General features: G+C 38.8%; 1 protein-coding gene across 13 annotated transcripts in view; it reads right to left on the reverse strand.

Moving 5' to 3' along the window:
- Positions 1–17,732, reverse strand: part of CFAP20DC (CFAP20 domain containing) — a 225,505-nt gene that overhangs the window by 48,046 nt on the left and 159,727 nt on the right. For 11 of the 13 annotated variants that reach the window (XM_087431264.1, XM_087431260.1, XM_087431255.1 and 8 more), the window contains one exon: positions 9,143–9,346. In XM_087431264.1, coding sequence (XP_087287390.1) covers positions 9,143–9,346 — 204 coding nt within the window. Of the gene's footprint in view, positions 1–7,479; positions 8,004–8,201; positions 8,616–9,142; positions 9,347–17,732 lie in introns of those variants that run through there. The other 2 variants (XM_087431257.1, XM_087431261.1) reach the window with 2 other exon arrangements.

Genomic DNA, 17,732 nt, shown 5'->3' on the forward strand with positions numbered 1-17,732 from the left:
GAAGAATTTTTATGCTGTTAACATTAGTTGATATTTCCAGATACAGCAAAACAAAGCAAGTTGTCTCATGGAATTAATGCTGCATAATAAGTATCGGCAATAACCCAGAGACCCAGAGATATAGAATATATATTTATATCTCAGTGTTATATCTAATGCAAGGATAACTGCTATTTTCATTAATGGAATTACACATGTAAATCCGAAGTCAAGGTGGTCATTTCCCCCAAGTGTGTAACAAAACCTCAAGCATTAATCAACGAACTGAAAAAAGTGATGCCAATACCTAAAAAACATGTGAAATCTCAATTGTTCCCTTCACAGGAAACCTTTAAGTTACTGTCTATCTCAAAACACAACTAAACAACTACATCCCATGTAAGCCTTAAACACTTGCCTCTAACAAAAATGATGTTTTTCTTTTGTTCTATAAAGGAAGAAAATTCCATTATATCTGATAAGAATTATATTCTCAAACATCAGCTCAAAGTATTTTTCTTATGTGGTTAACAACCATAAAATTCTAATATGAAAATAATTTCTAACATTCTCATTTTATTAACCACTGGAATTTGGTATACATTTTTGAATTGCATTTAAAGGGCTTCAGTTACTTCCTTACCCAATGGGGTTGGTGTCGAGGTTTTGCTACCCATAACGTGGCCCCACAGTGCTGACCCCAGTCGAAGAAAACAGTGTAGCAATGGTGCCTGTACATATAGAGCACGTATTCCTTATTTTCCACATATTTTTTATTTTGATGAGTCCTAAAATATTAACAATGTGGGTGATGGAAATTCTTTACAGTAAACAGTCTTCTTCCATAAATAAAGGAACACTCTTGGAAGTGTTCCTTTAATTTAAATCAAACACCCTGTCTGATAATCACAGTCACTTAGCCTGGCTCTCTGTGATGCACCATGAATTTAAATGTACTGTACTCAGATACTTTGGTAATTGAAGCAATATCAATGCATCACCATTTCAGTAATAAGAAACTACAGCTGGGAGGGCAGTGGAAGGAAAAACATGTCATGAGACATATTTGATTTCACTGGAGAAATAAGACTTTCAGCAATTTGCAAGTGAAATTTAGTTCTATGATTTAGGCTTTATTATTTCACAGCCAAAAAGGAATTAGTAAGCAAAGGCATAACAGGTTCTCCAGACCAACTCACACTGGTGCAGAAATACTCCTGATAATACATTCATTGGTATTCGTCCAGTATTTCAGCTGTACTCAGGCCTCCAGTGAATGGACCTCCCCCTATTTACTTTCAGAGGCACTTCCATAACTCTAAGCATCATAGTCCTGATATTCAACCAAATTTCCATTTTATTATTTTTATACCATTAATTCTATTTACACCTGTCCCCAACCCCCCTTATTCCAAATGATTTACTCCATCCTCTGGGGAACACAAATGGTTACAGACTCCCATCTCGTTTGTGACTCAGCTCTCACTTAGACCACACAGACTGACTCTTTCCATGTTTGCTCATGTTTATAGATCCAATGATACAAGGAGTGAATAAGAACACAACCAATACAAGATTCACATTCATAGTGATTTTTAAGTGTTAGAAAATAAAAAAACAACTAGTGGAAACTTTTCGAAGCGGCAAGGACTGTTGACATGAATAGATAGAAAGGTAAATGAAAAAATTCACTTAAAATAATTGTAGGATAATGGAACTCGGTCTGAATACCTGATTCCTTTACTTAATTTTTACTATTGAAAACTAATTACCAAGTTCCTACCCAAAAATATTTTATTCAAGAACCAACTTAAATTTAATAATAGCATATCATGGCTATTATACATGTAACTGCTATAAACTGACTTATAAACCCCAACTGCTAACGACCCAGTTGGGGAAGGATGCAAGTCTTGCTTTGGGGTGGGTGCCATACAAAACTGGGTGGCCCCAATTCCTTTTCTCTGTACATGTCTCCCAATTTCACAATCAGACTGAGGGGGAGGAAGGGATTATGGCAATGATGCAGCTAAAAAGCTTCTTCAAGATATTTCAGTTCCCATAACTTTGCTTTGATGCTTTGAAAAGGCAGAGCTTTCACTTGGATGAGGTCTTTTTGTTTTCCTAGGCCCAAATCAGAATGAATGAGAATGTGCCTAACGGTTTCTAAAAGCTCTCTGAACATGGTGAGGTGGGAGTGGGGTTGGAATATGATGTGCTGTCTGAAGCCAGATGTCCCCATCCACAAATAGAAATAGACATGTTTCTATATATATGCAGCAGTAAACCTATTTCTACTATTTCTAGGTAGGTAACATCCTGTGAAAGCACCAGTTAAAAACAATAAAATTGATTTTTGAATTCAGCCATATTTAGAGAATATCATAAGCAGCAGCAAAGAAATAGCAACAGATAGCTACAAATAACTATGACAATAATAATAATGGCAGTAACTGCTATTTATTGAACACTTACTCTGTGTTAAATCCTTGATAGATACTATCTCATTTGATCCTCACAGCAATTCTATGAAATACATAGAATTAACAGTTCCATCTAACAGAAGAGGAAATTCAGACACTGGGTGTAACCTAAGATCCTGATAGCCAGGAAACAGTGGGGCCAGGATCAGGCAGTCTGATTGCACAGGTTACCCTCTTAACCACTAGGTTGCAGTGCTTAATCCACCTCAGGAGTTCACCTAAGTTTTTGAATAACAGATATGATAAACTTAGTTCAGTTTATGGCAGGAAAAAAAAAGTGGTCCTGAATTACATTTATTTGAAATATATGACTACCTCCTTATCATAAATTAAATTCATCTGATTTCATTCTTACGCCATGTTGCTATATACTTAAAATTAAAGAAGATAAGCTTTGCCACATTGCCAAATTTGGGACAATCATAAGACATAATAGACACTACTCTGAGAACGAGTAAAGTTTATTTCATGGGGTGACTTTCATAGTCACTAAACACAGAACAACTCCCACCTTTCAATCCTTTCTCCTGACAGCACAGACACTACACTGACTCTAACGTCAGTTTTCGTATATCATTTCGATAGTGGTATAAGAACATCTGCTCATCTGATTTATCCGCAGCTTAGCACAATCAACTACTTACCTTTTTAGTTCAGGAGGATTAAAAGAAAACTCATTACACACATAGAGAGCTGAGAAGTTAATTAATCTGCAGATCGGAACAAATTAATACCTATTAACTATAAATAGTCTCAAATGCCAATATATTATATTTTGAACACACAGCAGCCAGCCATCATCATGTGAAATGCTGATATGCTGATGACAAAAGAAATGACAACAGATCCTAGAAACCTGGGACCTCGTCCTTTTGGTGGCGCTGTTGCTATGCACTAGTGTTGGGAAACCCGCACTCCGATAAAATTAACCACCGCCGAGCGCACGCAGCTTTGCTTTTCCGTGATCCAGCCTAGTCATTCTGGTGTAAGGGAGAGAAGTGAAGGCTAAATAAAAGAACAGGAGAAAAGATAATCCTGCCATGTTAAAAGGTAAAGATAATATTTTCACGTTGTTATGTAAAACCCATGAAAATGGCAATAATGTTGCAAGGTTCATCAAGACCATAAATAACTTGTCTGAGAACCTCACCATATGCTTGTAATTTTAGTAAGTGCATTTTGCCTCGTTTTTCTCCAAATATTACGCTTTGCAGTGTGCCAAGCTGATGGATGCATGCGATGAGCTTTTTTTTTTTCTTAAATAAGCTGAGGAGACGTATGTGCTTGATATTAGATTACGGGAATTCTTAACTTGAAGGAATGATGGCTCTGGGGCATCTACTTACAGGGTAGCATGCACACCAGGCGTGCTTTTCTTGAATCTAGGTTAGAGGCAGGACAGAGAAATAACGAAACATTGAAATAATGACATAATGCAGGAGTTCATTTGTAAAGCTCTGCGGGGGTCAGTCTGGACTTTAATGGCGAAGCTCATGTAAAAACAAGCACACCAGAACCTCTGCCCACCCGTACAGACCTCAGAGGTCATAAAAAGGGACACTGTCCTAGAAATCTTTTCTGATCACTCAAGTGGCCCTTTGAGGGGAATAATTTTGGGGGAGCTGCAGATTACAATCAGCTCGAGCTTACTCTGTTAGGCACGGGGCACATGCACTCCACGCACTCATTCAATTCTCACCACGCCAATACGAGGAAGGCCCTTTAGCATTCCAATTTTATAGGCGATCGTGCCAGTAAAGAGCAGAGCTGGGATTTGAACCCAGGTTGGCTGGTGCAGAGTCTATATTCTTTTGGTCATCCCATGAAGCTGTTTCCATTAACAGCTATTTCTTTTCCTTAAAAAGAAACCACACAGACACACGCACACTCCAAGACATGGTTTTATGCTACTGTCAATCAAAATCTCTCACCAAAATAAAATTCACTTAAGAATCCATTATAACCAACTCCTAGCTCCCTTCCTAAGGCTGCCTAGAGCCCAGTTTTTGAATAAATCTCATGAGGGCTACTCCTAACAGAAACCCTCCAAAATTGATTACTTGTAGCTGGGTTTCTACAGAAGTTGTGAAGTATTGTTTTAATTGAATTTGGTTCTAAGTTAGAAACTTTGAAAAATTTGTCTGTCAAAGGCCAATAGATTTCTCAGTAGGCTTGATTTATTTAGCAAGAGATGCTTACAAAAGCCAATTTGCTATGAGAAATATGGTTACATTTAATTACACTTTTAAATGACTAATTTATTATATCTAAACACCTTTTAAACAGTACATATTACTCTGAACTGCACAGATGCTAGGAAAGCTGAGGAATCAAAGCTGGTAGCAAACACAATAGATTTTGCTAAAGACTCTTCATTTTACTCTGTATAGCCTTTCTGGTTTCAGACTGCAATGTATGTGAAGTCGTTAGGTAAAGATGCTAAACTGAATGTGACCTGCCTAATTCTCCTTTTTTAACCGTTGGTCATCCAGCTCTGCCCAGAGGGAGTTTTATCCTTTGTGCATATATTTAATATATATTTATCAAATCTTGAATGTAAAATATTACCTGCATCATTCAAGATGTATTTAAGCATAGCAAAGCTGATGTTTATTTTGGAATTTTGATGAAAACTACCTTACTTTAGAGTAAAAAAAAAGGAATGTTTTAATATTATTGATCGATTCCTTCAACCAACGATTAACTACCAGCAGTGACTGGGTGTGCCTCATGCCAGTTCTGTGCTCGGCATGGTCCTGCCTTCAGGTAGCTCACAACCAGGCCGGGAGGATATTGGTAACAATGGTTACCTGATGTAGTAAGTGCTATCATGGAGCCTGAAGAAAATGGGACCCAGAGAAGGAAGCAGATAATTCTGTGCAGGGTAGCTGAGGGTCAGAGAGGGTTTCATGAAGCAGTGACATTTGAGTTGGGCCTTGGAAAACACAGTGTTCTAGGTAGAGAAGAAGGACAGAGGGTCTTGAGGAGAAGAACGAACATGAGCAATGGCATGACTGACACGATCTGGACTAAAGGCATGGCACCGGTGGGCAAGCTGCACAGTGCAGCTAGAGTGTGGAGTAGTTCTGTGTGTACGCTGGGTGGGGGTGGGTAGTGATGGTGAGACACGCAAAACTCATCTCAAGGCCTCTTCAAGGTGATGGAGAAACAAAGGCACTGAGAGGAGGTTATCTTGTGAAAGGAGAGTCTCCTCCCCCACCTCCACAGACTTAATTCTGTTCCTTTTCAGAACTTGGAATTCCTTTCCCCCTCTTCCTACATGGTGAGCTTGCACCCATTCTGGAACTCTGGCTTAGCTGTAGCCCTCCTGTGAAAACATCCCTGAAACCAACAGATAGAATTAATTGCTCCCTCTCACATCTTCCCCTAACTTTCTATCCTATTGTTACTCACTACCCTGACTTAACGGTGAGCTGTTTACTATCTGCTTCCCTCCAATAGTGTGAACATCTCAAGGCTGAGTAAAGCCTTGTTTGTATCCCCAGCATAGTCCACAGCACATTGTACCACTCAAAAAAAATATGTGGAAAGAATTAATGTGAGACAGACAAGCTACACTGTGGTAAGAGTTATCATGAAGGTACTCCTGGCTCTAGTGGCAGAAAGGAAGGGACATGTCTCACAATGAGGCTGGAGAAGGGCTACAGAAGGCTTTTGAGCTAAGTCTTGGGGGATAATCAGATATAAGGTATAACGATACGTGAAGAGTGCATTTAGGGAATTACAACCCGGACTAAAGCATGGAGTGAAAGGTGGGGAGCAGTGAGAGATGAGACTGGAGGAGGAGCAGGTCTCAGATCATGGGTGGCCCTGTACGCCAAACTAAAGAGGCAATGGGGAGTTACGGAAGGGCGTCATGCAGGGCAGAGATCAGATCAGATCTGGGCTTTAGAAAGATCACAGTGTAAATAATAAAGACAACTAATCTCAATTTATTAAATGATTCTGATGTCTCAGACACAGTGCCAAGTGCTTTACAAGATCACAGCTTGGATTTGAACCCTGGCAATTGGACTTCAGAGCAGATGCTCCTAACCGACAGGCTATGGTGCTTGGACTGGAGGTACAGAGAGTAGGAGACTACTGAAGGAATTTGGATGAAAAATAAAGTGGCTATAGTATTAGGTAGGGAGGGTTAAGACATACAAAGGAGAGAGGATTCTCAGGATTTGGAGACCAAGTGGGTATGGAAAATGGAGTAGCGGGGGGAGTGGAGATGTCTTTCAATTTCTGGTTTGAATGTCAGTGTGGATGGTGGTGCCATCACTGAGATACAAGACAAGCAGGATATCACTGTGATAAATAAAGTTGTGAATTCTTTCATTTCTTCTTTTTCATTGTCCCTGTATAACTTATAAAGAGAAAGGCATGAGCTCTCAGAAATACCACAATGATTCTTGTAAATTGCTCTATTTAAACTCTATATGAGCAACAAGATGCCGAGTTCATTAAGGAATGCAATTTTCCATTTGGTGATAGTTCCAATATTGAAATAGACTGAATTTGATGCAATAATAAACATATCTTAGGAATACCAAAGGTAGGCTTTTCAATTATTTTCTCTGTCTAAAAAATAGACTGTTTTCAATTTCTCATTTGGTCAAATAGAGGGGTTATTAAGTTCATTACCAATGGTGTTATTTTTGGCCGTATACTTTCAGAGCAGAGTAGTTGTCATGCATGAGGACTTCAGTCCTTGCCAGAACAAGCCAGTGATGAGAACACGGTATCCAGGGCAACCAAGAGTTCAGTGTTTTCAGTTCATAAATAATCATTCCTCAGCTTGCCTTTTGTAATGTTGGTCTCTGAGCTACTTCATGACAGAATGAGCTCGTTCAGGAGGCCACTGTTCTCTTTCTTACTTTCAGTTTAAGTGACTGCTGAGGAATGTTTTATAAGAAAGGCAGTGCTTCAATTCCATTGTAAATTGCATTGGCAAAAATCTGCAACTTACTCTTATGTTCTTAGCTCTGGCTACTAGGATACTGTGAGGAACCAGCACGTGTCTATTTTTGCTGAATGAGTAGATACTCTTTGGCACCACGGCTGCTGGAGGTATTATGCATGCTTGATTATTCAGTTTAATGAAAGCACAACTAAGGCAAGAGAAACCTGGAGAGTAGGCAAGGTGGGGATAAAGAACACTAATGAAAAATTAACATCATTTTCCCCCTACATCTCTTGAGAGACAATTTGAATTCTTCCTCCATGAAGACTTGTAAGTTCTCTCCAGAGCAGAAATCTCACCTTCTGCTGGATATGGGTAGCACTCACTTGACAATTAAGTCACATATCAAGAAGTCACCATATCATGGTGCTTAGGAGCTCAGACTTGGGGTTCATGCCAAGCTAGTTCTGAATCACTTTACTCAAGAACCTCAATTTTCTCATCTGGAAATGAGAACTCAATAGTGCTTACCACACAGGACAGCAGTAAGGAGTAAACTAGATAACACGTGTGCCAGGGCCTCCGAGATTTCTAAGATTTACAAAGATGGTGGAGACCTGGAAAAAAACTGGCTTTAAAAAGACAAAAAGAAAATTGCAAAATTAATAAATATTTAATTAAACACTTAAAACACAAGTTATCCACTGTCAACTACACTTGAACCCAACCTTTATATAATTTTACATAAACATGAATTGAAGTTACATAATTTTATATTTCTTTTCAAACATTATAAAGTAAAAGTTATATTTACTGTGGATAAAAGTGAATTTTAACATGTCTGATTTGATGTTTAATGTGGCCTCATAAGGAGATGTTCCTTGGGCCTACAGAAGTCTTAAAATGTCTCTAGGTGCTTGAAGAAATGGTAGCTCTGATTACCATTATTATAATAATGATTTTATTATTCTGCCTCATGACATTTCTTGTGCTGTGTAGGACTATTCTGTTGATGTTCCTGCTTTGTCATTCCAAGTAAGCCATAAGATCTTTGAGGACAGTATTGTGGAGAATGGACTGAGTCAAAACACTGGGCTCTGCTCTGTGCTCCACCAATGACCAAGTGTGGAAGCTTGGGCCCAGGATTTGGCTTCTTCACCTGAAAAACAGGAAGACTTTGACCTGCTCCGACTCCTCTGCCGGTCCATGGTGAGGATGATGGGCCATATTTAAAAGCGCTTTAACTGTATAAACACACAGGAAAATATGAGCTGCTGAACCATCTGCAGTGCCTATCATGGCCCTGAGACACAGGGAGGAGTCAGTAAACATCTGGTGACTTCTACAGAAGCTTCTTTTCTGTCCTTATATTCAATCAATACTTAGTATATTGATAGTCTCTTCCTTTTTGTTCATTCATTTAACACATATTCATATAACATTGACCCCCTTCTATGTGCCAGGGCTTATACTAGGAGCTGGGGATGCAATGGGATACCCCAAGTCTATAGTAAAATTATCCTTTTTTCTTTCAAAGTATGGTTTTATATATCACCACACAATTAACGTACATTATCTGAAGGTAAATAAGACAATTTCAGAAAAGACAATGCCCCCAGACCTACAACGCTATTTCAGAATGGGCTCTGAATATTTCTCATAGGGAGTATTCTCATTTTGGCTCTAGTTTTCCCAGGCCAGGCTGGGTTTTGTTAGAAAGAAGCTTGCTCTCATTAAGGCAATAAACAAAGACACAAAGCCCTGGACTCACGGGTGGCAGACAGGAGTTCCAGGTGGTTGTGTCATCACTGCTGCTACTTATGCTGACATTACAGTTGTCAACCTGGGATGCACTCAGGCCATGGGAAGCCCCAGCGTCCTCCAGTTCTTCATTCTGTTGCCGCCGTAGGCTTGCCAGCATTTGCAACTCGGATTCACTCATCTGGCTGGGCTGATAGTTTCTCCAGTTATATTCCTGACCAAGACAGAAGAAAGTGACAGAGCAAAGGGTCACTTGGCCTTTCTTAATTTTACAGGATACCAACAAATGCTACTCCACAGCCTTGACCCCTTCAATGGCTCCCCACTGACGGAGGCTCAGATCCTTAGCCTGCCTTTATACAACGCCTACCCCACCTACCTTGCCTTTGCTCCTCACACATCAGACACACTGTCCTTCATTAAGGTCCTCAAAAGCATCAAACTAGGCTAGTCCCCTGTGCCCGTGTGCTGGCTAACTCCTAGGGGTCCTTTAGGTCCCAAATTGTGTGCTACTTCCTTAGGGAAGCCTTTTCTGACAGCCACAAACTGGGTCATTTCTTCCACAAGATGTGCTCTCATGGAATCTTTTTTTTTTTTTTAATTTAATTAATTAATTAATTAATTTTTCCCCCAAAGCCCCAGTAGATAGTTGTATGTCATAGTTGCACAGCCTTCTAGTTGCTGTATGTGGGACGCGGCCTCAGCATGGTCGGAGAAGCGGTGCGTCGGTGTGCGCCCGGGATCTGAACCCGGGCCGCCAGCAGCGGAGCGCCAGCACTTAACTGCTAAGCCATGGGGCCGGCCCTCATAGAATCTTAAAGTGTTCATTTTTAGCATTTATCACAATTGCAGTTATGTAATTGTTTTTGGAGTTCACAGGTAGTCTATGAGCTCTACAAAGGCAAGCACCATAACAGTCTTACTCCCATTGTATTTCCCATGTCTGGTCCTCAACCAGTATTTGAGGATTGACTAAATAAACAAAAATTCAAAGAAATTTTTTTAAAAAGAAAAATCACCTTCCATAAAAAGGTCCAGTTTACAAGGGAATTGATGCATTTCATCATTGTGAACACTATGACCAAATACATTCAACTTACAGTAAGATTGAAATGACTAATGCTATTGGAAGCCATCAAATACAATGTGAATGGAAGATGGGAACATGTAAGGTCTGACAGCCAGAAAGACCTTGCAGCTGCAACAGACACTTAGACTGATAAGGACTTTGCACAGAATCTGTCAGGCACATTTTTTTTTCAAGAATACTACTACAAATCTTTAGAGGCTAATGCAAATATTCTTTCAATGTACAGGACAGAAATTGGCATACGGAATTTTTAAAACCTTTCCTTTCTCTCTGGCCTCAACCAAATTTGAGAGCAAATGTTAATTTCAACATTGCTAAAATTTACGTATGAGCAGTGTGAGTTACATCCAGGATCACATATAATTTAAAACCAATTTTGAAGTTTTCTTGCATATCTGGAAACATTGGTTGTGCTCAACAAGGTTTTTTTCCATGACATGGTAGAATTTTTTAGATATACAAACCTCTACACTTACTTTCTTAGAGGACCCTTTGAGATAGCTACTGCTTTCTCTTGCTTCTTTTTTGCCTCATAGGGATGTAAAAAGTTGAGAAAATATAATTTTGAAAAAAATTCTCGGCATTCCTGTGACATTAAAAGCTTTTTAATAAAGCATTATCATCATCATAATTTGGGGGTAATGAAAGCTTGTGATCTAATAATGTGATGTGGATATTTTCTGGAAAATTGCTGGTGGAAACACACTTAAATTCTTACAGTTCGTGGCTCCAGCAGCTTGGCACCCTGAGAGGCCATGCAATCTCTAATAGGAGATTTCATGAGTATTTAATATGCTTTGAGAGTTCTTGGGGCAAAACAGATATCACGAAGAAGAACAAAATTTACATTCCAATAAAAAACATTAAAAAAAAGAGAAGTAGAAATAATTTAAATTCAAAAGAAATAGTTGGGGGAAAATATACACAAGAAAAGATGCTCAACATCATTATTAGAAAATACAAATCAACAGCACAATGAGATACCCTCACATCCAGTAGGATGGTTATAATACAAAAGATAGACAGTAACGAGTATTGGTGAGGATGTGGAGAAATTGGAATCCTCATACATGGCTGGTGGGGATGTAAAATGGTGCAGCCACTTTGGAACGTTTGAAAGTTCCTCAAAATGTTAAACATAGCAATTCGCTCCTAGGTATATGTCCAAGAGAACTGAAAACATACGTTTACACAAAAATTTGTACATGAATGTTCACAGCAGCATTATTCATAATAGTCAAAACGAGGAAACAACTAAATGTCCATCAACTGATGAATGGATTTTTGTTTATCCATATAAAGGAATATAATTCAGCCATAAAGAGTAATGAAGTACTTATATATGCTCAACATGGATGAACCTTGAAAGCACTATGCTAAGTGAAAGAAGTCAGAGACAAAAGGTCACAGATTGTATGATTCCATTTATATGAAATGTCCAGAAGAAGAAAATACATGAAGACCGAAAGTAAATTAGTGGTTGCCAGGGGCTGGGAGGAGAGGGAATGGAGACTGACTGTTAATGTGTGTGAGGTTTTGGGGTGATGTAAATGTTCCTTTTGGTTGTGGTGATGGTTACAGAATATTGTGAATATACTAAAAACTCCAGAATTGTATATTTTAAGAGGGTGAATTTTACAGTATATGAATTATATCTCAATAAAAAAAAAGTAGTTCAGTAATCAGACATGAAGGAGATCAATTGCCTGACTTCAGGCTCAATAGCGAACAAGCAACATCTGTCCTTCACTTCAGTTTTTCTGTCAAAAAAATGGAACCAAACATTCTAATGTGTCACACAGGTATGTCATTTGGCTTGTCATTGACAATACATGCTTTTACAATGAAAAAGGAAATTTTATTTTCTTTTTCACAATTTTTCTTAAGAAGAAAGCTTTAATATGTACTTTGATTGATTTATCCATTTAATTTATTAATTTAATCCACAAGCCTGTACTGTGCCTGAGGTACAACCCTAGGTGCTAGGACAGAAAAACAAGATAGAATGGGACAGCGGTTAAGCCAGACAGATCTGAGTCTGGGCCTTAGTGCCACCATTTACCAGCTGTATGTGATTGGGCAAATTACCTACCTCTCTGTGCCTCAGTTTCTTCACCTATAAAATAGGAACCATAGCATATACCTCATGGGATTTTTTGTGGACTAAATGAAATAATGTATATCAAATGCTTAGCATAGTACCTGACAAACAGCTATACTAGGGGTCTCCAAACTTATGATTTGCACTTTTAGCAGAAAATATTTGAGTAACTACCTTCCAATATATATTTATGTATAAATTAAACACACGTACAACTCTATTAAAACAGTATGTATAGTATTAAACATATACCAAAAGAAAATAGAAATTAAAATCGTTGAGCTTTAAAAAATAAATGGGAATAGTTTTAAAATTTTCTTCCTGAAGCTCAATGGATTGTCATTGGTACACACCTCCTGGAGTGAGTACGTCCCTCTTAGAAGACCACCAAGTTGGCAATCAATATGTATGCTCCCTGTTATTATTTATTCTTTCCTCTCATTTTCTCTGTCCCTCTCCACCCAGTCTTTTGTCCATTCTGTACTATGCTAGAAGCTGGGAGTATAAAGAAAATAAGACTCACAGTCTAGAAAGGGAGATGTAACAGGTATTACATAACAGGGCATTATAATGTACCATGTGATCAACCCTACAACAGAGGGATGACTAAGATGCTTGAGGAACGCAGCACAGAAGTGACTAACTGCCCAGTAGAATTAGAGTAGCCTCACAGAAGTATAAGGTGCCATTTGACAGTAATTAAATTTGTTGACAACTGAATTGAGTGGCCTTCAGAGGGAGTGAATTCTCTCCACCACTGGCAGTATTACAGCAGAGGCTGGGGAAATAATACCTGGCTGGATTATTGCAGTAATCTGCAGCGGTGGAAATGGATGGACTGATTGATCCATTAATTTATTCCTTACTGAGACCTTATTATGTGCCAGGAACTGTTGGTGCTAAGTTTGCTTAGAATGCTGTATTTCCATGATTTTATTTCATTCAACAGTAAAAAGTATTCCGACAACACCCTGGAAGGGGCAGCCAAAATGAGCAAAGAAGCGACTTTCTCGAGGGTCATGAATAGAGCAACTGGTGGCAGAGACAGGTAATTAAATTGGTCCTCCGATACATTCTTGATTTGCAATCTCTTAAACCCTTCAAAATCACCAGAAAGGCTAAGTCATTTATTAAGTTTTTCTTTAAAAGAAGGCTTGCAATAAAGTCTTCACAGTAAAGTGGACTCCAGCACAAGATGTCATCTAACTAAATTATGCAACTGCTGAGAGGCAAAGTGCCTTATGTAATTCTATCTCTAAAAGTCTCAAAATGTTATGTATAACCCAATTTCATCTCTTTTATAGGAAAGAAGGAAGACATTATCAATCAGGTTTGTTTTAGGAACAAAGCAATGGCTCAAGGCTATACAATTCACCTGTGCTAAGATTCCCAGGCAAGTCCTTTGCTTACGAAGCCATTCAAGGCATTCATTTTCACTGATTTTTCTTCAGACATTATTGGGAGCCTAAGACCGTGAAGCTACAAAGACAAGTAAGATGTAGTCCCTTCTTTCACAGGCCTTACAATCTAGCAGGGCAATTAAGAGCTATAAAGAAATGAGTAAGGTGCCAGCCCTGGTGGTCTAGTGGCTAAGATTCGGTGCACTCACGACTGTGGCCCGGGGTTCGTTTCCTGGTCAGGGGACCACACCACCTGTCTGTTGGTTGTCATACTGTGGTGGCTGCATGTTGCTGTGACGCTGAAAGCTATGCCACTGGTATTTCAAATACCAGCAGGGTCACCCATGGTGGACAGGTTCCAGTGGAGCTTCCAGACTAAGATAGATGAGGAAGAAAGACCTGGCCACCCACTTCCAACAAATTGGCCAAGAAAACCCTAGGAATAGCAGCAGAGCATTGCCTGATGCAGCGCCGGAAGGTGAGAGGATGTCGCAAGAAGACCGGGCAGGGTTCTGCTCTGCTATACACAGGGTTGCTAGGAGTCAGAATCGACTTGAGGGCAACAACAAAATAAGGTAGCATATATTGAGGTCTAGTATTAATAATCACACAGAGCCTTGATAATGATTAAAAGGAAAACTGTTAACTCCAGAAAAATGATAAAACACAACAAACAAAAATAACCTTTCAACTTGATGCCCTTTGCCTAATCGCTTTTCTCAAGATTTTAAGACAGAATAGCTTAATCGATCAAATGTCTACCAATGGAACTTCGTGAGCCTTAGATAAGAACAAGTTCTACTGAACTGTGGATAACATAAGGCTAAGTTTACAATGGTGGTGTAGAACCAAAATGAGACATGGCCATGGATTAAAAAAATCAGATGAAGAAACTCATTCTATTCTATATGGATGGGAGAGTAATAGAATTGGGATAAAATTGGGCCGTTATTCTCATTACGGAGCCTATAAAATCTCTGAGACTCTTTCTGAATCAAGTTTGCATTGTGACAGTGCCTGCCACCTATGGCATAGGGAGCATCATGTTGTAAAAACTCTTAATAAAAGCTCTACCAAACAATCTCCGACTCCATGTATTCTTTTAAGTTACACCAAGACAGAGAAAGTGCTACTGCAAAGGGGATGGTGGCTGTTATAATAGAATACAATATAAAAGGCAATCTGAGAAAAGGGAGATATACCAAATAGTCTGGCATTTCAGAAAAGAGAAGTCACTTCTTAGAGGATCAGTCAAGGCTTTATGGAGGAGATGGTCTCTAAGCTGGGCCTTGAAGGATAAGAAAGGTGATATGATAGCATATTCTAACCATCAGGCAGGAAAACATGGGCAAGCTAGAAATATGGAGCTTATATTAAGAGAAAGCATTAAATAGACTAGAAATATTTATACATACTGTTTTAGAAATGAAATTAGTAATACTGTTCCAAAGTAACAAGGATGGAAATACCTAGAATTTAATCTAAACTTTATAAGACCAAATGGCTTCCACTTCCCTGCCGAAGTCTTATTAAAAAGTCTAAGATTCTACCAAAAGACTCCCAAATGGAAACTACCCAAATGCCCATCAACAGCAGAATGGATAAACGAATGGTGTGATAGTCACACAGTAGGACACTATATACCAATGAAATGAGTGATATATTGAATCTCACAAAGGAAATGCTAAGTGAGAGAAGCCAGACACAAGGGAGTATACATTGGTAAAACTAGTCTTGGGGTTGGGGGAGGTACAGTGGGGATAGTGACAGGAAGGGATGGTGACAGGAGGAAGCACAATGGGGCTTCTCGGGTGCTGGTATTGTTCTCTTTCTTGATTCAGATCGTGGTCACATAGGTTTGTTCAGTTTGTAAAAATGCATCAAAGTATCTGTTTATGTTACATGTACTTCTCCATGACCAACAACAGCAAAGAAGTCTAAGACTCAAAAAAGATTTCCTACATAGTGATTAGTTGTTAATCACTGACACCTTACTCTGGACTGTCTTAGTGGGGGGGGAAAGCATTTTGTAAATGTGGCTGGGGAGTCAGTACTGGTAGTTTAAATTTGTATTTATTATTAAGAGTTACGAAGCTGTAATTAGAAAGTTTTGGAAGTTTTTTTGAACCCAAACATGACAGCAAGAAAAGTAGTAGAAGCCCATTTTCCAAAGCTAATTTTAAACTTTAATTGGCATTTTAATTTGAAGATTAATCTCTTCCCTATTGCTATTTGCAGACAGTGTTTAATTTCTACATTGACATTTAAATAATAGCTGATGGTAAATTAAATCTTGGGCTTCTCTTCACTAAGTAGCACTCTTTGAAGACTTGTTTCAAATTTCTGAGCTTCGTATCCCACACAAAAGTTTGTCCTGATTCATTGAGAATGCAGCCCATTAACAATAAGAATGAAGAGAAGATAGAAGCCACAAACACGAGCTGGAAGTGACATAACTTGAGCACATAACTCATTCACAATATACGGTAGCTTTCAGCATGTGTTTTCACCATGCAAAGAAGTAAATCAAAACTTAAAGACCAAGCCATGGTACAACTTGAAAAACTCTGCTAAATTTAAGGGACACTATGTCAACTTACACAGCATAAATCAGGAGCCAGGCCATTCAAAAGAACCAACCAGTCAGAATCTAGATCGTGTTTTATGTCAATGGCAGTCAAGTGGACCTCAGCGTAACCAGACTCAATGCCGCCCCTGAGATGTGTGTCACAAACATTTGGCATGTGACCTGGAGACACTTTACAACCTTTGACTCAATCTATACTTCACTATCTATGCACACTAATTCTCAGTAGAGAATTCTTGGGTGATTAAACCCAGTAGTGGCAAAATTCCTCGCAAAGAGATAACTTTCTATCTCATATATGTGGCTCTCTTGTGTGTTTTTTTTTTGGGGGGTACGAAAGGATTTTTAAAGAAAGACCTAAGACCTTTATACTGATGTGCTATATTTGTATAGAATACCCTTTTAATCCATGACCTAAATAGAAATATACTTCCATACATTTTGCCTTGATAGTCAGCTTGCTAATTTTCAGAAAGAATTCTCTGACAAATATAGCCAAACTCTTATTAACCTTAAAGTGAGCTGAAAAACAATTTGTAATTTTCCAGCACCTGCCTTCTGAGTTCAGAATACCTCCTGAGTTTAACAATAAACTATAGACTAGAAGGAATCTAGGAAAACCAAATTGAACAGGTTTTATATTATATTCAAGGATATGCCATCTGCAAGGAGACTATAGCCTCATATATGGGACAAGCATAGTAGCCATTCAAAAAATGGTAGTTTAAAACATTATTTAAAGAACCAGGAGGAAAACAATTACTGAGACTGCTTATAGACATGAAAATACCAAAGGTAAGCCAATGGATGTTTCTGGAGTGGGAAGATGATAACTTCAAGTAAGTTTGAACTGTTTTAGAATGTAAAACAGTTTGGTTGTAATACAGTAAAGACAGATATACCAACACCTGTGCATGCTTCTGTATACTAAAATACTGCAAAGCTTCAAGGGGCAAGAGAAGTTAGGTTGCCACGTGATTTTAATTGGGGCCTTTAATTGGGGGGGGGTGGTCTAGTGTGGTGGAAGGTGCACCAGCTCTTCTGGCCAAAATTCCTGGGTTTGACACTGCTTTGTCACTTAATAATGTGAACAAGCTAAAGGAATAAGTAAGGCCTCTTGTGAGGACTGGAGATGGATACTGGAGACAAATTATGGGGCACCTGGTAGAGAGCCTGGCACATGGCAAGTACCCCAAATCCTTGAAGTCACAAACAACGTTCTTAAACAAAGATCTTGATCTCAACGTGTTTAGGAAATACTGTCAGCCTAGCACCTCTTACATAAAGCAGGAAAGTGGCAAGAACAATTTGCTCCTATTTAAAATAAAAAAATCCAAGACATTGAAGAAGATGGATTTCTTCAATAAACATTTGACTAATAGGATGCTAACCTTAGCATTAGAATATTGGAGAACTGACAGT

Source organism: Ceratotherium simum, chromosome 5, assembly GCF_057802395.1.
Source record: "Ceratotherium simum simum isolate JZ-2026a chromosome 5, ASM5780239v1, whole genome shotgun sequence".
Lineage (NCBI taxonomy): Eukaryota > Metazoa > Chordata > Mammalia > Perissodactyla > Rhinocerotidae > Ceratotherium > Ceratotherium simum.